Source organism: Phaenicophaeus curvirostris, chromosome 6 (assembly GCF_032191515.1).
Source record: "Phaenicophaeus curvirostris isolate KB17595 chromosome 6, BPBGC_Pcur_1.0, whole genome shotgun sequence".
Taxonomy (NCBI): Eukaryota; Metazoa; Chordata; class Aves; order Cuculiformes; family Cuculidae; genus Phaenicophaeus; species Phaenicophaeus curvirostris.
In genome coordinates, this window is record NC_091397.1 from 20,907,957 (window position 1) to 20,932,577 (window position 24,621).

General features: G+C 35.5%; 1 protein-coding gene across 1 annotated transcript in view; it reads right to left on the bottom strand.

The window, feature by feature from the left end:
- The window catches only part of MALRD1 (MAM and LDL receptor class A domain containing 1), a 240,693-nt gene that overhangs the window by 14,672 nt on the left and 201,400 nt on the right, over positions 1-24,621 (bottom strand). Inside the window, exon 35 of the mRNA XM_069860437.1 lies at positions 24,424-24,490. Within this exon, the coding sequence (XP_069716538.1) occupies positions 24,424-24,490 (67 nt within the window). The remainder of the gene's footprint in view (positions 1-24,423; positions 24,491-24,621) is intronic.

Genomic DNA, 24,621 nt, shown 5'->3' on the forward strand with positions numbered 1-24,621 from the left:
CTTATAATATTGCTATGACTTGTTAAAAAAAAAAAAAAAAGGAACAGAGATAGTATCACTGAAACATGCTAGGTAATTAGGACAAATTAGAAGTGAGAAATATTGATGTAAAATACAAGACAATCAGAAAAATTTGGGTTATAATTTGAAGATGCATTTAATTCTTCCTACGGTTTTGCTGTTCATTACTTACAAAATGGCATCTTCTCAGGAAAAAAAGAAAAAAAGGAGAAGAGAAAATAAGAGTTACAGATCACCGAGAATCCTGCAACTTTCAGTAAGCTGTAAGAAAAAAAGTGAGAAAATTGTTCATTAGCTTCTTTGGTTCTCAGCTGTTACAAGCACTGCCTCTGGCTTTTACTGAAGCCAAGCATTTCTGTGCTCAAAATACAGGAAACTTGTCTTAATTATATAAAAAAAATATTATTTCATAGATGTCTTGCAAGATTTTGATCCTTTTATATATATCCTTTGTAGAAACAGTAGCCTACTACAGCAACAGCTGTGATGGAGAAACTGCTCTCTAACTTGAAAGGAGAGAATGGAATGAGATTTTTAATAGCACCAGTATCTGCTGATAACTCGTATTAGAGAAGATAACATTTCTAGACCATGAATTTAAAATAAAATATAAATAAGTCTAAACATCTAATCTAGTTATTTCTCTCCATTGAAAAGCTAAGGGGGATTTTCAAAATGAATAAATATTATGTGCATGGTCTTAAGTAGGATAATGGGAGGTTTTGATAAGAAATGCAGATTTAGACAGGTTTACAGATCTGAAAGTGCTATGCCTCTATAAAACTCTATATACCTCTATACAAAACTCAGAAGCCATTTCAGGCTGTAACCAAATAATAGAACTATTTTGGAAGCTAACCAAAACTTATACAGCAAAAGAACCTACTGACCTTAAGGAATGAAATACATGTACCCACTTGCCTTAGTCTGACTCTTTGCAGCCTTCTACCTGTGCAGTCCTTTGCAGCTGTGAGAGGTGAGTGTTAAAATGAAATTATTCTCTCCTAATGACATTTCGCATATACTTTACAATCTCTCTAATGCACATAGGACTGGGTGGTTGATAAAAGAACGGAAGCCTCCCTTTTTTTAATCAAGGAATAAAATAAAAAATCAGGAAAAATGTGGGAAAGGCAAGTTCAAACCAAGCATGGTATTAGTTCATAGTGGAATTGAGGATATGGAAGATGTTTCCTTAGCCACCTGTATGGAGGGCATAGAATACATAGTCCTGTGCCTTTGGAATCATATAATACAGTCTCAACCCCCAGACTTGGTTCTTTGTCAGTTACTGCAAAACTGTACCAGTGAATAACAGTAATAAAATTAGACAGCTTTATAGGAAATGAAGTTAAACTTCAACTTTCTACTGTGCAGTCATTGACACGTGGAATCCGGAAGTGAACTTTAATGACTCTAACAGCTCCAGGTAGGTCAGAACAGCCTGTGGTATGCACCCAAGAGATGGCTCACTTGAAATCCAGTTAATGAAGGAGAACACTCTTAATTACCTATCCACTGCTGTGCTTGGACTGTACTTACAGTGCTTTATTTTCAGTTGGGAGGCAGATAAGTTGCTTCTTCAAAGTCACTATTAGCTGATGAGAGCAGTTGGGGATGTGCAAATGCTGATGTGGTGGAAGGACCTTACAAAGTGCAGATCAACCATGTCTTCTGGGCAATGTATTACATCTTCATTAGCAGGGTAATGGGAATTTTGAAGAGCTTCCTTAATAATCCTTTTCTGCTATTTTATTTTTAACACGGACAACTTTGAAAAGGCTATGAATTTATCTCTTGAGCCATGAAACTGAAATTCCACGTTATTTATGTACAATTAATTTCCTTAGACTAATTACATCTTGACTAATTAGCAGCAGCACATTTTACATGAGTCTTAAGCTTATCTGAAATACAGAGATAGCCATTGCAATCCATTCAGACAAGAAGCTCCTCATAGTTGAAACAGGAGGAGCAAGAGAGAAAGACAGATGAAATAGCACTTGAATACTTCCATCCCAGTGCACATCCTAATCTATCCTGCCTGACAAAATGTCTTCTGCTATTAGCAAGTTCTTACGGGAAAGTCACCCTGGAGGGAAGAATGCTAAACCTCCAGATTTTCTTCTAGGATTTCCAACTCATTATTTCCTAATATAGATATTGGTTATGCAGAGGAATGAACTTAGCACTGCCTGTATTGCTGCATCCTGTGCCTGCAGCTATGGTTGATCTCACACAAAATGAAAAATAAAAACCAGACAAGATTTTTGTTGGTTTTGATGTTTATCCAGGGCAGGTTTAATTTACAAGAACAAGTCTGGCTGATATGCTGCTGCATTTCAGAATACCAAACTTCGCACTGTGTTAAAGGTAGCATATGCAAAACTCAAAATAAGTAGAGAAGTGTACTTGATTGCTCATTTTCCTCCTGGCATCTGATTCCTTACTTGTGCAATTATTTTCTCCAGTCTGAAATACATTAATGCTATCACTCTAATGCATCAGTATTACAGATGCCTCTTGGGTAGCAACTGACAAGAGAAGAGCTTTGCGATAGGGAATCAAGTCCATGACATCTGAGAAGAAGCATGAATGTAGCTCCTTGTCTACTTGGGAAGAAAAAGTTCCAACAAGGTGTGTTTTTGAGGAAGACTTTGATGCATGTTGAAAACTGAATGTTGAAATCTCTTGTGTTTGGGGTTTTTCTCTTTCATTTTTGTACCTGCAATAGTGACTAAGATTGTTCAGTATAAAACAGTGTTCTGCATTTTCATTTCTGAAAGTTGTTAGCTTTTGGCAATATACTGTACTTGTTTCACTTTGTTCAAGAGCCCTCATGTTTTATGTTGAACCCAATAAAATGTTAAAAAAACTGTTCTAGTTTTAGCTGAAATAGAAACAGTTTTCATGTTAACTGCATGTTTTTCAGGCAGTGTTTCTCTCTATAACTGATAACATAGGGCACTGGTATGCAGAAAGGCCATTGCTTATACTAATTCATATAGAAACCAAGGCAAACCTCAAGCTGGTGGAATGCCGTAAGTGAAAAGGGTGAAAAAGGAAGGAGTGGACAGGTGAACCAAAACTGACCAAGAGTATTCCATTCCAGGTACATCATGCTCAGTATAAAGCTGAGGGATCATGAGGGTCAAGTTCTCTTTTATGGGCAAGGTCCAGTGAGGACCTCATCTGTCTTTTATTCCCTCATCCCAGATCCACGTGTTCCTGAATCCACTGTCTGAGTCCATCTCCCTTCTGCCACTGAGCCCAGCCCAGAACCTTTTCCCCATGCCTGCTCTACAGCATCTGTGGTTATATAGTCATTGAAGATGGGGGAGGGGGCAGTTTCATATATTTGTACATCTTCTAGTATTTTCTTATTAATAGCACATTCGTTATTATTTTTAATGTTTCATTAATGCTGTTTTAGTTTTAATTTCCAACTCTCAAGTCTTTTTCTCTCATTTCCCTTTTCCCTGGGGATGGGAGGGAGGGGTATTGGGAGCCCAGCTGCTCACGTTTATATGTCAATCAAGCTGGGCTGATGCTAAACTGTGACACTGGTACCACGTACTCCAAAGAAACTCCCAGTAACACAAACAGCAAAGATGAAAGAAATATGCAAGTGAAGGATTCCCAATAAATTGGTCATCAAAGAAAGCTAACTAAACTTCTGAACAGAATTACATGATGTGACTGTGTGTGATAACAAGGACCTGGTTTTGAGGGCACAAATATATGCTTTTATTCCGGAAACTGCTAAAATCCATAACTGGCAAATACAAAAGGGTCAACATGAGGCAGAGTACTATGAGCTATAAACAGATTCTAAATGAAATACAAGCACTTGGAGAAAGGACCTGGGCATCCTTATAGATTATTCAATGAAAACAGCTGCTCACTTTGTATCATAAAAGGATGACTATGGGTAAAGCTTAAGACAGAAAACATTGCAGCTTACACTGTTTAAAATCATATGTCAGAGACTGAAAAGGTCATATTTAATTTATACAGAAGTTTAGTGGGAGCAGATGCAATGAAGGTGAATAAGATGATATATGGTAAATGGAAGACAAATTTTTTGCAGTTGTTATTCTCTAGAATGTTCAACCAAACTTAAAATTAATAATAAGGAAGCTATTTGTCACAAAATTCTTAACTGATCTGGGACAGTCCTTGCCATAGTGAGTCTTAGAAGCCAAGAACTTAATGATATGTACTGGAGAGAGCTCTTTAAAATAGTGAATGGAACATTGTAGAGACTGCAGAGCTTTAACTGCTAACTGATGGCAATTTGAAAGAAGATTCCCATATTGACATGTATTTTCTGTTTTCTGTGCTCCCAGGATATCCTCAGGTCCTCAGCATGACATTGTGATTACTCACTGCTCTCATAGCCACAAGGAGAGGTTCTAATTACAGTCTGTGTTTAATACGAAAATGTAACTGTTCGAAGGAAGGACTTAGTGTATTGAATTGCTTTTTATATAGACACACAATGAAACTATGGTGACTAATTGTAAGGTTTAGAGTGGGACTTAATTTTCAAGCATTTACCACCTGAAAAAGCAGGTACCTTGAGACACTTCAGACAAAATTAGACTATGTGAAATAAAGAGAGGACTCCTCATCTGGCCCCTTTATCATCGGCTATAATTGTCAAAATGACTAGTTCAGGTTAGATAGGTGCATTTAGTTGTTACGCAGCTAGGCTAGAGGAACAACGTTTTAATGCTTGCTGTTAAATGTTTAAACAGAAAACAAGCAGTGTCTAATGTTAAAGTAGGAGCATGAAGATGAACATTTTATCACAGACAGCTTGTGAATGATATCCAAGTAGGTCCAGGCAAACTGTTTATTGAAGGGGGAAGGGTAAAGGTAATACTATCTCCAGCTTCTATTTTAAATAGAGGTGATCAGAAAATTTCAGAGCAACTAATTCTTCACTGAAATTAGTTGATATATGAAAAACATAATATCTCACAGAAAATCTGAATTTAAATTTTAAAGAAATTCTGTCAGTGTCTGAAATATGCCTGATCTCCTCTCTAAATTTTTTTGTCTGGCTTCTATCCGAAAAACCTCAGAACAAACCCAAATTTTGAAGTTACTCTTCTGAGAATTACAGTGATTTGAAAGCCAAATCACTTCATGGCTCTACTGAAATTGTTTGTGATTGAAACAAGTGTGATAGTCTTATACATGACAGATATTTTTTTTCCAGTGTATTTTATCCTGACACAAGAAAATGCAGATCTCTATTGAAATTATTTGCTGTGTCATTTGCTTTTGTGCCTTTACTCTTCAATGAAACAGGCCACAGCAGAATTCTTCTGATATGTGGCGCATGCTCTATTTAATGGCACAGATTCATTCAGCTACAGCAATGAAGCAGAAGTATGTGCTTGCAACAGATGGTCAGACTTGAAATTCGCCATTTTGAACTATTATGGTCTTTTAAATGCTACGTTTTCCCACCTTCTGAAATAACAGTTTTCTGGTAATAGATTTTTCTTTACCATAAAATAACACTCAAGTTTAAGAGCCCCAGTGGGATAAATCATGGAGCTACACCTGGCACTGAAGAAAAGATTCGGTGCTAGATTCAACAGGGAAACGACTATCCACTTAGTCATTAAACAAAAGAAAAGGCCTAAAATTTCTTCCATTAAAAAAATAGAGTTATTTTTAAAATAGAATTGTCTCTAAGATAAAAACAGTATTTCGACTCAACTTTATTTAAAGGTCAAACCAAGAGAAAGCCTATTGTTTACTTCTAACTAATGCCGACGTGAGTTCACACAAGAGAAAAGAGAGAGCTTGAAACAATGTAGTAGGTATGTTGATCACTGACCATTTGGTCAGAGTTTGAATTATGACTGAGTCCTGAGTTTCAATCCACTGCTGTTAAGTCTGGAGCTGTGCTTTGTAAAATGTGACCATCAGAATAAATAAACTTGTCCATAAAGAACTCTTTCCAGTTTAAACTTGGATAAAACAGTGAAGTGGGAGCGTAGGGCTGACACCTTGCTGACTGAGAGTGGTTTAGTGTGGCTACTCCAAGTGATTTGCCTAGCTAAGAGTGCATTTTACTTGTAAGAAAAGGGATATTTCTCCATTCTGTCTTTAAGAAACCTAGGAGATTGAACAAATACAAATCACAATTTACAATATGAAGTGAACCTGCTCAAGAAGTCTGTATCAGTACCATGGTACCTGAACTGATGAGGCAAAGAGAAAAAGTTCATTGAAGACATATGCCTTGGCTTACAGTTGAGAACCAGTCTTTCATTCCGATCTTCCTGTCCATCTTGTTTTCAAGTCTTGTTTTCCAGTAATTGTTTCCTGTTTTATTTGGTCCAAGCTTACCTGCCTTTATTTCTCTACCCCTTGTGTTTCTCTGATCTATTCTTTCCCTCCTTGCCTTTAGCTACTTAAGGAACATGGACTTGGAGCTGATGCTTGATTTGCTCTTGAAGAACACTCCAAGAAAGGGAAGAGTGTAAAGAGAAAGAAAGCAAGGAGAGAAAGAGAAACATAAATGTCCAAACCCCACTTTTTACATGTTTAGGTCCCAGATACAGCCCCTAGCTGCAACTTCTAGAGGAATGACTGAAGATTAAGGAATGACCTAACACAGAGCTTGATGGTGCAGCTCTACTGACAGCTGGTAGCAAAATTCTTTTGATTTCAGAAATGGCACTAATTACATATGTAGGTACAATTAGGAAATAATGCAATAAAATATAGAAGTGACATCTAGTTTTAAGTTAGACTCGTTAATTTCACAGAAGAATGCTTTATTCTTAAATTAGAGTTATTTTGGTAGGATAGATGTGGTTGTGTATAAGTAGAAAATGGATGAAAAATCTTCCTTTTTCTTTCTTTTTTTTTTTTTTTAGACTGTGGATTTGGGTTTTTTAAAATGTTTGATCTTATTGCCTTTAATCAGACTGCAGCAATACTACATAGTCACTCATTTATTATCTGCACTGTAACAAGCTAAGTAAGAAATAATAGATATTTATTGTATTGTCAGTTCACATATCAGCTTTTCACTGCTGTTTACCCTCTGAATAGCTTTCATATGGATAAATCTGCAATGTCCATGTGAAATTAAATAGCTGTTTAAAAAGCTTGAACAATGGAAGTGTTTTGTCTGTATTAAACCACATATTTAAACCACATATTTCTCACACATAAGAAAAAAATGTGATAAAATCATTTGCTTTCCCCTTTCTGGAATTAATCTAGTATTTTTATCAGCTGAAATGATATGCTTTAACCAGAGCTTGCCAACACAAGGAATTGCTCTTGGCAGGGGGGTTGTAGTATATATTTGAGATTGAAAATAATTTTGTCATTCTCAGACAGTCGCAAATTTATCTGCTCACATGGGAGACAACACTGTACAGTAACATCTAATGCTGCTTCTTCTTAACTTTATACAAGTTAGGTGCACAAATACAGGCTAAGATTACATCAACACAAACATATTATTTAAAAGTTTTCACTTGTATTTGAAATTTATGTCTATAAGAAACAAACAAACAAACAAAAACCTCACAAAACCTGTCTTTTGCTTACCTGCTGTGTAATACAAAGGCAGTGGTTTAAAATTCGTTTGAATAACACATCCCCCAGAAAAGCTTAAGTTCTGCAAGATGTTCTACATGTGTTGATGTGCTTCATGAAAAAGAATAGTGCTGGGATGTTGTCCTTGCATAAATTGCACAGTCTCTTCTGATATTAAAGACGAATTTCACAGAGGCTTGGGGAATTCAGTCTCTAGTTTCTTGCTAACAACTTAAATTTATGAAATCTTCAGAGAAATGACCTTTAAACAATTTATGAGAACCACTGACACTTCAGATGCAATAAAGATAATTTCATCACAACCTTTCTCCCAGTTTCACATTCTGTTACTGTTGTTATGGTTACAGACTCAAGACTGAAAATTTAGGGAGGCTGGAATTAAGGATTCCCATGCAATTTCAATTCAAACCCTTATGCATACATGTTCAGGCAAATCTCCCATCATCATTAGTGCATCACATATTGTTATGCATTCCAGCATTCCAGCATCCATTCAATATACTCTTTCCTTGGTCATAGCCAAGGAATATGCAGTACAAATGAAGAACAGAGAACTCTTTCCCTGATGGTAGGGCGCCTGTGCAATATATCACTGTATTTGTACAATTCAGAGCAGCCTTTATGATCCTATAATGTGTACCAACAGACAGAACAAAAATGTAGTTAACCTGTGCTGCTGGTCAACAGCCCTAACAGAGAGAGAGAGCATCCAAAATCTTGGAGGTCAAAGAATCTTTGCTATATTCTGTTATTCTTCAGATGATCTTAATTTAACTGTTAGGATAAGGTGGCAGGGAACTATGAAAAACATTCTGTCTTAATAAAGGACATATTTACATTTCATAAAGGCACACTCTCAGTGGACTAAGGCACAGTACTAAGACTTTTACATGAGCTAAAGTCAGCTTTTGTATAGCTAAAAAACAGAATTAATTAACTCACTTCTTCTATGAATGCAAGGAATTGCAACTTTTTTCCATATGTAATAAAAATTGTAAATTTTTTCTGCATGTTTCCTAGCAGATCATTTGTTTTACTACTCTTGAAACAGCCAGTTACAAAACTGATACAATGCTTTGCCTTTATTCTTCCACATCAAATAGCTGAAAATCAAGAAAACATATCTTAATTTCTCAAATCTTTTCAGAGAATTAGAGAAAGAAATGTATCACATTACTGCACATCAATTACTTTTTTACATTTACGATAAATAAATTGATAATATGTCATATCAAAATATGGCATATTCTGAAATATGTTCTCAAATATGGCCTGAGCTACCCATCTCTGTAATGTATAGAAGGAGACTGAATTTATTTGCACATGACAGTTTTCCATTTTTGAAAGAGATTACACATTTATAAGATGTTTCTAATTTATTTTCTAGAAGGACTCTTTACGAGAAGGTTTTTCTCATAGTAATTCTTTCGAAACTGTTGATGTAAAAACAAGAATAATCCAGAGTTTTATCCTTCTTTTCGTGATGTACTTGATGGCCTGCTTTACAGTGTTGCCTATTCTGTCATCTAAAAATTTCCTGCCAGTTTTTCTGTCCTTTTTCTTGTCTTGGGAAGCACTCTTAATTTTAGACCTCAGTAATCTATCGTGCCTTTTTTCTCTTTCCAAAACTTCTATAGTAAAACTTCTTTAGTTATATTGTGATATTAGACAAAACTCAACATCAGAATTGATGTTATGTCTGGACCTGGGCTACTAAAGTACAGAAGATACAGTGTGGGCACCAAGTATACCCACAAAGCCATGAAAATAATGACAGGCTAATGGAAGGCTAGCATTGTAGCCATTCTTGCCATTTTGCCACACCACATGCAATGCTTGTTTTTCATGTTGAATATTTGAGAATCAGCCTGTTTCTTTACAAATATAAATATGTAGATAGATTGCATGTTCGTTTTCAGCTTTATGTTAAGTCTCTTAAATTAGCGTGATTAGCTTCATTGAACCTTCTTATGGAAGAAGCAGGTTGCTCCTTTCCTGGGAAACTACTTAGCAGACAGAGAAGAGGCTGAGAAAGCAGACTGCAGAGCAAAACATGCTTGACAGGACAGGGAGATGCAGCACAATGCTGCCAGCCAGCAGCTTTCATAGAAATGGCCGAGAAATAACAGAAAGGAGAGAGAGAGAGAGGCCCTCAGAGCCAAGGGGATGCTTCCTCAGGGCCAGAGGAGAACAAACAGAGCTTTTGGCCACTCAGAAAGTGTCTGAGTTAATTGCAACAAGCTGAGAACTGAGGACATATCTCTGAGGACAAGTAGGCAAGAAGACAGCTGTGAGTAAATCCCTTTATTTCTACTCTATTGTCCCTAGCCACACTGAGTTTTCTCAGTTTAAATAGTGTTCTAATTCAGATTCCAGTAAAACCTGGCTTTTAGTTTAAAAGCCTTTTTGTGTTCAGTCTGGACATATCTACTTTTAAGACAGAGCTTGTTGCCAGGTACATCTTAAGGGGTCAAAAAATAACAGAATAATATTAGGAAAAAAAAGAAAGTTAAATGTGTTTTTCTCAGCCTGGGTTTGACCTTAGGGTAGATCATAACATATTGCAAACTTGGCAGCCACAGAACAGGAGCTTCCATTTTGGGACCCCATCTTGTGGGTGTGATGGCATGATAAAACATCCAGTAAAAACCACTGGCGCAGGTAGTATCTGCATCTCTAGGAGTTTTTCCATGCCCAGGCTCAAGAGGAGACGTGCAGTTGCTGGGAAGTGGCAGAATGCTGAGCCAGAGGAAAACATCCTGCATGATGGGCTTTGAATATTCCAAAAATGACAGCTACCAATCAAACACAAAACATGTATCGAAGAACTGGGCTTTGCCATAAACTTCAGATCAGAGGATGAAAAAAAGCATGGTCAAGCCTTGTCTTTAAGTAGTTTATACAGTCCAATACCTTGATGAAATTATTTCATTATTGAGAAGAGCAACATCTTATTTTTGGTTACTTCAAAGTTTAACTCTGTGAAGAACTATTTAGCAACAAATCCAAAATTAAAAGGAAATATGAACTCCAGGGTTTAATTAAAAACAGTATCTTCAAGACTGACATGAAGCTAATTAAAACAAAATTGTATTTCAAAGTAGTAATTTTTGGTAAGGCATTAACAAAATCCTGTCCAATTTGTGGAGTGAATATTGGTAAAGGTTGCTCAGCTTTTTCACTTTACATGTCTGATGGAGATAAGAACATTTACATCCACTGAGGAAATGGTATAGTTGTTATTGAGGTGTTACTACTATGAACTTCTTTTAGTGCTCAAGAATGGAGCTAGAAATGCAAAGTATATGGGGACAAAGTATTGACAAGAGTGAAAACAGGATTTATTGCAGGCATGTACAATCAGTAGATCTTGTATGAACATCAGTGTAAACTGAAGGATCTACTCAGGTTTGTAAACTGAGTGCTAAGTTTTGGGTTTTTTACTAGTAGCTCAGATTATTCTCTGTCTTTTCTTCAAGGGTTAAGGGTTAATATGAGACCAACACTTAGTGTTCATGCACTTGTTCTTGTGAATAACATGTCATACAGATTTATTTACCTTTAAGGTTAATTATTTTTTTCCTTATTATTTAATACTGGTTTGGTTCTTGTCCCTAAGTAGTTCCGTTCCAGCTCTTCTTTGATTTCTTCCTCAAGAAAGAAACACTGAGAGTTTACTTTCCATGAGGATTCAATAAAAACATCCTTCCTGTTACTCTGGTCACCCACACAGCAAAAAGGAAGTTAAACTGTTTGCTGACATTTCTCTTATGGTTTGGGTCTGAGACTTTGCTCTTGAGCTTGCTGCCAAAAGTTTGACTTGCACAGAAAATACTTTGTGGGTGGTGACTTCACTGGGAATCAAGAGCCAAGAACTGGAGAAATGCCCTGTGTGCCATATCTATGGTGATTAGGGAAGTGTTACTGGATCCACATTTTTAAAGTTACAGCATATGTGCTTATTTTGTGGTAAGCATGCAATGGAACAAAGCCATTCTCTGGCCACTAAACCCCAGCTTAGATAATCATAAGGAAAGTTAGCAAATGCGAACTTTTTCTCATGACATTTTATAAACACAGGGTTTCAAGACGAACGTGGATGGAAAAGCCAATAATCTTTCCATCCTTTGTGATTTGCACAGAACCATGGTTTGCCTGAACTGGCTGAAGGCTCAATAATTATTACTGGGAAAGATTGGCACTGTTTAGAGAGCTAAAGCATCTATATCAATTTAATTCTTTGGAAAATACACATGAATCTTTATACATTCATTGCTAGCAGTCTTCTCTAGATCCAGATATGGAATTTCTATTAATATAATTGATATTTTCCTACAAGGAGTTTAGTTCACAGTCAGCTTCAATTATCTGAAGCAGAAATGGACACATAAACCAACATTTACATAGAAGGAGTGAGTAGAAATTAAAGATGTAGAGATATTGATTGCTCTTTAGCCTAAGGATATTTGATTTACTCCTGCCTATACTGTCTGACTTTATGAACACGAAAGTAAAAGTGGTGATAGTTAAGAGGTGATTCCAGGCAGAATAACTCATTCCAGTTTTGCTTTAGCAGATTACTAAAAATAATCTTTACTTAATAGTCTTAACTAGAGTTTTGTACTTCATTATTAAAGTCTAGCAAAGTTTATTCATCAAACTGGTATATATATCTATTATTGCCTTACTCTTTCACTAGTCTTCCAGAAGCCTCAGTAACACTAAAAGATATATAGCAAAACTGTACTGTTAATTAATTTTGTTTTCAACTTTTTGAATAAGCACATAAGAAAACCTAAGTGTTCTGCAAGAATTCATATTATGCTTGGAAATTTTTATAACAGGATTTTTTTCAGAGGTTGTTTTACTGGCTTCTCAGGGTACTCAGAAGTCTCAAAGAACATGGAGAACTTAAACATTTATTTATGTACTTAAAATTCACTAACACAATTCCTGTGTTTTCTATCATGTCTGAGTCCCATTTCTTCAAGACAAACAAAACTCCAGAGAGTCCTTCTGATTAAGAGCTTGAAACAAATATACCAAAAGAATTACAGGAGAAGGAACACTGTTATAAGCTCATTACTGATGAAGAAATAAGTCACAGAGAGGACAAGGATGAACTTTATTAATACTTAAGCAATATTGCATAAAAATCCTTTTGGAAATAGGTAGAATATGGGCTTTTAAATTATTGTGTGCTTTGGAAGATCTTATATTAGGGGAGCTGCACATGCCAAGATCAGAAATGCTTAATTCCAGACTTGTGCTGCATTCTCAGGACTAGTTTTATACCCTCAAAGAAGCAGAATGAATGGGTGTTCACAGTAAGTGCTCAGTTGCTGAAGCACTTTCACCTGTGGCCTTAGAATTTTACTATTTTTACTTAAGAAATTTGTTTTTTAAAGGTCCAGCCATTTTTCCTGCCAGGCTTCATAAATCTGTTCCTGAAACTACTACTTGAACTCCCCTAAGAAAAGCAAAAAAAAATTCCATGTGGGTTCTTTGTTGCAGAAGAGTGGAATTAGTCATGAAAAATGTATACGCTGGCACTTCTCTGAATACTTATGTTCAGTAATTTTTTAAACCACTAAAAAAAGGTTGACAATTTCCTTTGCTTCTTGTTTCACTGATGATACACTAGAAAATGAGCCACAGATATAAGAATCTTTTGACAACTTCTGCATTTGGTAACATTAAAAGGCAGACTTCTGGAATAATGGCTGGGAATAAATTGTAATAAGGACACACATGATTCACAACAAAGAAAATTATTTTTCAGCTGTTGAAAAAGTACTCAATCTCCTGTGAACCTCTTCCCCTTATCATGTAACATATATATGTTCCTGATGTGTTTGTACAGTGATTGCCTAGGCTTATAGAAGAGAACAGTGAATCTTGACTGGATACTTCCTTAAAATTTGTAAAAACAAAACCAAACCACAACACAGAAAGGTGAAATCAAGAATGAAGACAAGCATTCTTCCTTTCTAATTACTCCATAGATTTCCTCAAAAATAATTTTGTAGACACTTTTCTGGCTAGACAGCATTTTGCAAAATATTTTGCTGGAATTTATGCTTTCAATGAGAAAACTTTAAAATGTTTGTTATTGTAGACATCGAACAGGGCTGGACCCAGCACTGAGCCCTGGGGAACCCCACTTGTCACTGGCCTCCAGCTGGATTTCACACCATTTCCCACCACACTCTGGGCCCGGCCAGCCAACCAGTTTTCCACCCAGGAGAGTGTGCGCCTGTCCAGGCCAGAGGCTGACAGTTTCCTAAGCAGAATGCTGTGAGAAACTGTGTCAAAGGCTTTACTAAAGTCCAAGAAGACTACATCCACAGCCTTTCCCTCATCCAATAGGCGGGTCACTTTGTCATAGAAGGTGATCGCGTTAGCGAAATCTAAGCAAATTAGAATTTGCACAACTAGGGTAAAATCTACCTGTTTATTTAAGAAATAATGTTATGTCCTTAGTATCCTATAAATTGCATATAAATTCTTCCACATAAAAAGAAAAAGAAATGAATGTAGTTAGCCCATGGCATTAATAAAGGTTTTGATTGAGTTATTTGCTTGGGGGATTTTTGTTGTTTTTTTCTTTTCACTCCTGAAGACCTTATGAACTACAAGTTACTTTCTTGAGCCAGCCAGGAAAGAAGAAAGTTTTCATTTTGATTAGTGTTACAACATGTGTGTGCGTCTGAAATGTCATCATATGAGCTTTGAATGTTGCAGTCTAGCCTGCCTTTATAAAGGAATTTTACAATTCACTACTGTGTATTTTGGGTGAATAGTTGTATGCTCTTCACAGTGATATGAAAAAAAATTCAAATAAAGATGGCTTTGAAAATTTACCATAGTATTTGCTCCAGCTTTTGCACACCAATATCAGCTGTGAGGACTTCATACTACTAGCAAAATAGGTTATTAAAAAAGAAGGTTAGAGACTGAAAATTTAAAAATTGTAAAAGAAGCTCAATGTCAAAAGCAAGATTATGGTACTATACTTTTGTTCTCTGGATTTATAGTAAAACATATGCCTAATTCCTTCCTGTCCTCAGTTCTTGTTTCATGCACATTTAGAATGAAGTTATTTTGAAAGAAATACCTGATTTCTATTCACAAAGTATAAAGGATTTTGTCAAATTGTGCTATAAACTTCAAGAAGGGTGCAGAAACCTGTCAAAAAAAAATAAAATCTATTGCTATTGTTGTGCACTGCTGTCCATGTTACACCTTGGATTACCGTCCAGTACTTGAAATGTATTCAAATTATACTTACTAAATGAGGAATGATAGATGGAGTGGGAATAAATTATGAAGGCTTTGAAAGCAGGACCAATAACTGACATTTGATGCAATAAGAAAGAGCAAGCAGAGACACAAAAAAGAACAATGTGGTCAAAGCCTCTCTGCCACTGCTTTCTGAGGAACATCAGCCTAAAAGCCCTGCAGTCATCTAAGCAAGGAAGAGCAATGCTGTGCTAACTGAGATGCCTGATGATGACAGTTGGGGTAGAATATTCGTTAGGTTTGGCAGGTCAAAACATATCTAAAAATGAAAAATCAAGAAAGAACCTGTGAGGTACAGATGCAAACTGCCTGTGAAAGTTCAGAGTGAAGAATTGTAGAGTATCTCAGGATGATTTAAAAAAGCTCAAGTAGCAGTGACCTTGTAATGGGCATAGGCTATGCAGAGAAAGATGATTAGATCTCCACCGTCTTTTTCAAATATACAATGGTTCTGCCATATATAGAAAGAAATAATATATTGTAAGGTCCACTGTTGGGGTCATATTATGACACTTATTAAAGTCTTTCTTTGGCTTTACTGTGTGACCTTTTTAATGACAATAATTTTAGAAAGATAAGAAAGCGTGATTTGGTAAATTATCAACTTCAGTATTATATTTAAATACACAGTTGTGTTGTATATTCTCGTCTCAAAATGTGGTGCTCATATCTCTGTAGCAATGTGATTTTGGTAGGTCATAATAAAGCATCAGGTATATCAACAACCTCTGTGTTTACAGTGACTTGTATCTTTCTGTCTGTAGTAACAGCATGCTGAAAAGCATCCTAAAGGTACAGAGTATTAGAAAGATACTTGTAGAAGCATTGTATCTATATAGATAGATATGAAAGCTAAATGAAATATACTTACTATACTGGTACAATCTAGTTTATGTTATTGGTTATGCAGCTATATGCACATTTTCAGCTTTCCTCTGCTATCTTACGGTCCATCAGAAAAAAATTCTCAGCTGCTTACAGACATTTTCAGTTAGTGGCTATTTGCTGATCTTATCACAAAAAAATATACTGATAGAGTTTACGGATGCCATAAGGGAAGCTCTGACAAATTGAGAAAACTCTGATGAGACACCTATAAAAACACTAGAACTATAATAATAATGAATAGCTGCTATGTAGTCTCAAAATGCATTCTGCCAAATCACTTCACTTTCACCTCTAGAAGCAAAAGTGATGAGAAGGTAATCTCTGTGGATTTCAATGATTATGTAGACACAGTATTTTCCATGCACTAAAATATTAAACAAGTTTTAGGAGATCTGTAGTTCCTGTTTCCTAAGTCCTAAGAAATTTCACATTAATAAACTGTATTATTAGTTTACAGAAGAAATAAAAATAAGCAAAGGAAATAAATGCTTTTTTCCATCTATTGAAGGCTGTTAATAATGGATGCTTTTTTAATAAACTACAGTAGAAATTGAACTATGTACTTTATTTCACCTGACTAAAAAAAAACAGTTTGCAAAAGAGTACGTGAAATCTGAAAATAAAGTTACTAGAGGAGAAATAGCTGCTAATAAATTAAAAATTGCTCTGTAAAAACCCAAGTGTTAGGATGTTCAGCTCTGTATAACAATGCTTTAAAATGTTCTGTTCAGTTCCTAGTCATGCAAATCTGCACTACTGGTAGCTTGTGCAGGAAACTCAAGCATGCAAGGACTGCTTGATACAGGCTCCATTTAACTGTAGGTAGTCCTTTTGTTGTTAGCTTCATTTCACAACCCTGAGCAATTCTTGTTTATTTTCACAACAGTTTGTTAGAATTTCACAATTTAATGTTAGAATTTAGAATTTAGACAATCCTTACTGTACAATCTCACCTAGCATTTACGTCAAAGAAGCCCTCATTGTATATCATTGGCTCCCATTCTATTTTGTTTTCTTTTCCAACAAAGACACTTGTCAAGGATTAGCCAAGGTGCAATGTATGTGTTTATCCACAGCTAACACCTGAAATCCATCCAAGGAATTTATACAAGGTGCTGTAAGTACCTAGAGAACTAGAGATAAAAGAGGAAAAGCCATTTAGGGCTCATTGAAAATGTTTTCTCACTGACCACAGACAGAATCAACACAGTTTTGGCTTGCATGTGGCCATGTGGTGAGGTAAGGCTCAGTATAGTTCAGCACAGCTAGGAAGCCGTATGGTAATTTTTTATCATCTAGTCTGCTGATACAAAAACATGCGTACTACATCTGAAGACTAAGACAAAATATCAAGCATCCTGGAGAATTACTATTCTCATCCACAGAGAAATAATTCATTTAAATCCTAACCTTTCTCACTCCCATCATTCAAAAATAAACAAGCAAAATCTCAGCCTCCTGCAGTTTACCAAATTATGAAGCCTAGATTGATGACTGATGTGTATTCCTGGAGTAATTCTGATGTGGAGATTCATACTGTAACTCTTACATGAATCAAGTTGAAGCCTAGATTGATGACTGATGTGTATTCCTGGAGTAATTCTGATGTGGAGATTCATACTGTAACTCTTACATGAATCAAGTTGACCTGACAGACTTTAAATGATATTTCAGTATGCACATATGTCTTACAATCCAATATATGTTTTTAAAAGAGAAATATTTCTGTATGTTGAGAATATTATTTGCAGACTATATGCAGACAAAATTTTTATCTTAAATGTATATGTGCTTTTTCCCCAAAGGACATACAAATATCTATGCGAGAATAGTTACTGCTTCCCTCTTAAAGATGTAGTCTAGTAGCTAAATAGGAAACATGAAAAGATCCTTCCAAGTGTTGAGAAAAAATTCTCTATGTTTGTATATGTGTTTAAAATAAAAGTGCATGGGGCTTTTCAGAAGAGTCAACACTGCAAAAGCTGGAAAGAACAGATCAAAAGGCCTTAATTTAGTAGAATTTTCTGCTTTTAGGCAATCCCTTAGCCACCTAGCAACAGCACAAAGACTATAATTCTTGGAGACTTAAATTCACACTGCTGAACAAGAGGGGATATTGCAAATATGCAAGATAGCTTGAGGACATTGTGACTCCAGTGTGTCTAGTGTGTCAGACTGAGTAGGCCACATATCAGCATATTGTTAGTACAGAGTAGAAGATGTACATGTTTCCTACACAACTTACACAAACCCACAGATTCTCAAATACAGATCACCATCCCTATATTTCCTGCTACTGTTAGCACAGACGTATCTGCATCATATTCTTCCTCACTGTAGCAAAAGTTCAAAAATCTTACCAACATGCTTGATGGTATATATATTTTACAAAAGTCTCCCTTGCAACTGTTATGATACATTTTGGATTGTAATTAGTTATTCCCAACCAATAGCCTCCAGCTCCTTCCTACGGAGAGGACTCTAGTGGTGAATTGATTCTTGGCAATGAAGTTTTGATATCCAGATAATATGCAGATCTCAAACTTAAGGCATGAGAATACTGATTTTCACACCAAGTACAGCCTCTTAATTTGATTTAAATCCAGGAAAACTGAATCTGAAAGAAGATTGTTACTCAAGCTAAGTAAGACAATCTGAACCGTGTCTTTGTAAATTATTGATTGATGTCATATAATCCAAAAGACGTAGAGTAATTTATGTGCTAATAAATACATATACCCAAAGGTATTTTTAAATTTCTGTGGGCAGAAGCTAGTTACATGAATGCAAAGTGGAGGGCGGTGCAGCACAAAATCTTTACAATTCTCTTGTTTTTGCTTACCTCATCGGTATGTATTTCTTAAATTGTTCACTACTTTTCTCTCATTTGAAAAGTATTTACTATTTTACAGCTATTCTTTCTCTTTTTTTGAACAACAAAACAAAAAAAAATAGGGTGACTTAAAGCTTTTTATTTGTGTTTTCTACTCTTCTGTATCTGGAGTTCGTAGGAGTAACCCTTCAGGGAACACTCCCTACTTTGGCAAACATCCAATATCCAACATTAATTAACATTCTCCCATATAAAAAACTCTTACTCAAAAAGTACCTTTTCCTACAGATACACTTTTCAAATCTTAAGCTTGTCCCCATGATAGACAAACCTATCTTCTGAATTTTAGATGTAATAATACTTATATTTCTGGGATATAAGTCATTATGAGGTAAAGTCACACTGAAATTAGTAATAATCAAAATCTCATCAGTTTCCTAAACTTGTCATTACCTCATTTTCTTTGACTCTTTTTGAAGAGAGAACTGAAAATCAAAATAGAAATATAGGATATTTATCAAAGATTGAATGCCTTTAACATCTTAAGCGGTACTGATACTTATATGCCCAAGTCGTTTTCTCTGTGTCTGTTAATTATACTTATTTGTCTATACACTTCTCAGTATGATTATAGTATCTTCATACTAGAACATCAATTATTTTGATCAGACTCCTTTTAAATCCTTTTAAAAGGTCAATTTACTGAATTATCAACCTCATTGCAACTCTCACTGCAATACTTGTGTTTACGTAGCTCTGGTTGCTGCTTTTTTTTTTTTTTTATGAAATGTGATCAAAATGTTACTGGAGAATCATAGAATCGTAGAATGACTTGGGTTGGAAGGGACCTTAAAAAGATCATCTAGCTTTAATCCCCCTGCCATGGGCAGGGACACGTCCCAGTAGACCAGGTTGCTCAAAGCCCTTCTGTCCTGGCCTGCGACATCAGCAAAGCTCCATGTAACTGAGTTCGGAATCTCTGAGAGCAGCAGGACAAACAACTAAAGTGGAAACTGCCATCTTCTCCCATTGTAAACTCTCTTTACTCCTTAATTGGATGTGTCTATGTTGTCATTCTCTAGGCTTTGTATTTTCATCAAATCATAGGCTAGGTGCTTCCAAGCATCTGATTTTATTAGGCAGGAATACTACTGTCACTCCATTTTCATGGCATGCTGTGCGATACTAAAACAATCCTCACACAGTTTCTAAAGATAACTGCCACTGCCATTCCTCAAAATTCCAGTAAAACAGTAAATACAAGACTAAGTTGGAGGCAAATGTGTTTAGAAAAAATATCCTGCATACCTCACTGGGACACATTGACCAGAGAGTGACCAGAGAGGATGTGGAATTTCCATACTTTGACATATGTGATACTTGACTGGAAAAGGTATTGAATGAATCCACTGTGAAATTATTTAAAACTGCATGCCACCTCACAGGACTTCTGCCCAAAAATGTATTCTGCTTACCAGAAATAAGTGTTTTGAAGAAAAAATCATATTGTGAGAAAATATCTCAACTGCCAGAAAAGAAATTTTTTTAAAAGAATTTGTGGAATACTACTTGTTATTGTACCACTGGGGATAAAATACTTTATTTGTACATTAAAAAAAGCCCATTTGTGGTTATAATAATAAGTTCATTTTAAAAAATGAGAAGGAAATAGTTGAATAATAGAGGACAAATAAGCTTGTAGCATTTTTAAGCAAAAATCCCTTCCTCTGAATGAATTATTACCCTGTAAAATCAATTCTGTTCTAAAACATAAAAAGGAAAGTAATCTTTTCACTTTCATGACATAAAACAAACAAAATAATTCAGTTTCTATACTTTGGGTCAAATCAGCATTTAGATGCACAACTACAAAGATATACTTAATTAGTTAACTACATATAATGACTCCTTGAAATTCTAATCTCCACAGCTCAATTAGATAGATGGTACATATTCAATATAATTTAAAATTAAATTTTAAATTAAAATTTTATGAAGATGTGTTTCTAATTCATAACATGATTGTTTAATTACAGGCCAGTGAATGTAATTACATTTTCTGCTTAAGGATAGAGACTTTCTTACAGTTCAGACATTAACAAAAGCACTTATTATATTTCACTGTATTATAGATATTCTGTGTGATTTTTTGTGTATTTTAAATATTGTATGTATTGTATTAATCTTTACTGACTTGTGTAATAGTTAAAATATGTATTATCAGTCTAGTAAAATATTTTTTCTCTTCTTAGCATTTTTCTCAGCACTTGTATGAACTTTGAAGCCTGCCCTTTCCACTTCAGTGTGTTACAAACACACTTCACCCAGTTTGCTTGTTCTCATCAATATTCCTTTCCTATGTTTCTAGAGGTCTGTGATCTCACTTTAAAAAAACTAAACAACCACAAAAGAACACTGGACAAACAATTGGGGAAGTACACATGTAATCAAAGGAATCATTTTGAAATAAGACTATTGAAATTGCAAAATTTCTATCCATTATTGCTCAAATTATCATGATTTGCATGTGCAGTCACAGTAGTTGATAGGCAGTACTAGGCATTGGCTGTACATGCTTTATAAAAGAGGACTCTGGACAAATACAAAGAACATTTTGTGAAATAAGAGTGGCCATAGCACTTGAGAGGATACTCAAAAAGTAGAAAGAACAAGATAAATATATTTGATATGCCATCCAAGTACTGTCCTGACTAAATAGGAGGATCAAATGCAAACAGCTTTCAAACCTAACTCAAAAGTTGAATATCAGAGAGGATCGGGACAGCCATTGAGCTGCATTTCATTCAAGTTGGAATCTCGCCATCCCCTGCAGTGCACCGTTGCTCTGCATTTGCTTGCAAACTCTTGCTGAGAACATCCACCATCTTGTCAATTGTCACATTCTGAAATACTGCGGCCTCTCACTTGATGTTACTGCAATCATTATGCATGAGCTAAGAAAAGTTGTTTTCAGCAGCATGAACACAAATGACAGAAACCAGATGTACCAACCCTGGTACCCATTCCAATGTATTCTGAAACTTATTTGGACTTACCCACTATCATCTTTTCCAACTGGTGTACAGATATCTCTTCATAGAGGGGTGTCAGAGCTCATGCTCCACCTTCTACTGATTCCTCTTAATTATCTACTAGTCAAAGAAAGTCTGGTTGATATCCTAAGTATGCATTTTATATATCTGAGCAGTAGCAGTGCACAGATATTAAAACGTACAGCTTCTCTGAATCTTGAGAAGTACTGAATGTGTAAAATCTGTCCATTTTCAATCGCCTCAAGCAGTTGATTTCTTTTGTTTAAGTAGCTACTGAGTATTCACTCTGTTCCCATGCTGACACATCAAACTTCTAGGTTGAGTCCATACTGTTAACCACTTCAACGATATTTCATTTAAAACACAGAAAAACTCACCCCTTACCACCAATAAAAATGTTTTCCAGAGACTGGATTCTTTTCCATCAGTATATCGCAAACTAAGGGAACATGAGCATGAATTTTGGGTTTTAATGGAATGGGATGGAACCTTGATTCAAGTGAAGCTTTGGGACTTGTCCTGGCAATTTTTTGTGAAACCAATGTTCTCAGAGAGTCTAAAGAGATTTTTAAACTCTAGTCTCAGGCTTTGTGTTATAGAAACTAGAACACCAGCATCTCAAGCAGAGGAAGGTCAGAATTCATTGTATAAGAAAAAGCAGCAATAAAAGGATATGTTAACAAAATTTTCCACTGTCCACTGTATCAATGAAGAGTCTTGGTCAAACTCAGTCACTTTTAGGATCACTGTAATCTCCACACAATTACCTCTGGGTATCTAAAAAGACTCTCCCGCTCTGCCAGTTCTGTTTCAGGACAGTATCTGTACTTTGTTCTTTTCAAGGGTCTCCTTGTTGTCCCACAGGCTTCCTGCATTCTTACACACACTGTTTTTTCTCCTGACTTAACCTGAAGTCTATAAAAGCAGTTGCTCTCAAGATATGATGATATCTCCATGTAAATCTAGCATCCTTTTTTTCAGGAAATTTAAGGTTAGAACTGAAAATAAGCATGGTTTTCTTAAAAAAAATAGTGTGTTTTCCATGTTAATTTCTTTTTTTTTTCCTGACGAAATGAAAACTGGAATACTTCTAAATTTTTATCATTTAAGGTACATTTTTATACCTTTCTTTCTTTTCATGATGTTGACATGTGGGATTTTCAACTATCATGCAGAAGCTAACTCTCCTGTTACATGTACCAATAATTCCTTCAAAATATTATACAGCCTTAAATGGTATTGATATCGAACTGTTGTCCTGGCTATTCCCTTTCTTCTCCATTTGTAATTCTCCAGTCACATGCCTTAATAGCAGAGTTTTCAGAAAGCCTTCCACTAGTGCAACACGAACTGCTTTTCTAGTATTCTTGAACAGAGATGAGCTATTTCTCTAACTCAAGCACTTACAGCTCTTGAAATTATGTTAGCTCAGCAATTAGGTAATTTTCATTTCTGTGGCTTGGCTCCAATTACCTATGCATTGCATCTGATACTCAATATCATGTTTCTTACTAAAATGGAAAGCATCCTATTTACTATTTTACTATTCCAACTATCTTTTTATTTCTGTGGATAAAGAACACCTGATATTTTGGTTTATGTATTTTCTGCTGGCTAACCATTCCATTTCATCCACAGCCATCCCCTATGCTTTTCTTCTTTGTCCCATTTCTCTTTCTGTGTCCAAGTTTTGAAATAACCTCCTAATGAAATTCCAGTCTTTTTGCAAAGAGCTTTTTCTGTTCTTCTATAGAGGATGTACTTTGGGAAATCTACAGGTAATTAACAGTGTTTTCTGAGGTCTAAATTGAAGTACCTTATATGAAAGTCCCTGTACATTCTGAGTATGTAATTCATCACATTTCTTCAGCCTGTAAAAGATAAACCTATCTTGAAAGATACAGATTCTACAATAACTGAAATTTTGCCAGCTGGTTTATTAATGCGAGTTTCCTAGAGACTAGGAGACAAACCTTATTGTCTGGTCTTGGCTAAGATAGATACTCTGATAAAACAGTCACTTCTTCAGTGATTTGGCAGACTCTCTGGCAAGATCTACTGGAGAATATGAAGGACAACAGTGTGATAACGTATAACATTGCTCTCTTTGCACTTCAAAAATGTTTTGTAATTTCCCAGTGGGAACCACTGTTATCTTGTGTAAATGAATCCCTTTGCATATCCTGATTCACTTTCTAATGACCTGTACATTCCACATCAAAATTTTCTTCATTATTTGTGTTCTCGTATAGAGTATTTCCAGAAAAAAATACAAGTATACGTTTAAGACTTTCTTTAGCGTTAGTGGAAAAATTCCAAATATATGCAAAAAATAACATTGCAACAGAAATACATCTCAAGTTCAGGTAAAGATAAGAACATAGCCTACTGTAAATCTCATCCAAGGTATGCAACATTTGCAGCATATAAGCCATCAGTTTTTGTAGAAACAGATATTTTTAAATGTTGGTGTAAAACAGGACACAGAAAACTTAAGCTGTCAGTCAAACAGGTTATGTCATGTAATGATAGATGAAAATTACAGAAAATTCTATCTGATAAATAATATTCTCAAAATGTGGTTTCACTCAGCAACTGTATATAATAATAGCATATAGATATAGACATTTTAAAAAATACACTGCTATGAACAACATTTCAGTCCTTGGGGAACAAAATTGCTCTTTTCCTGATGTCAAGCACAAACAAATCCCTAATGAAACTTACTGGCATAATGGAATGTCATCTTTGATGATGCATCTTCCTCCGTTTTTGCAATATTCTTCAGGACAAACTGCAAACATAAAGTAAAAATTATAACTTAAATTTCTCTCCCTTGTGATTATATTTGTCATTGCCTGATTTTCAAATGGCAGAACATTCATATCTGTCATTTTGGGTGCTTAACAATTCCAAAACTTGTTC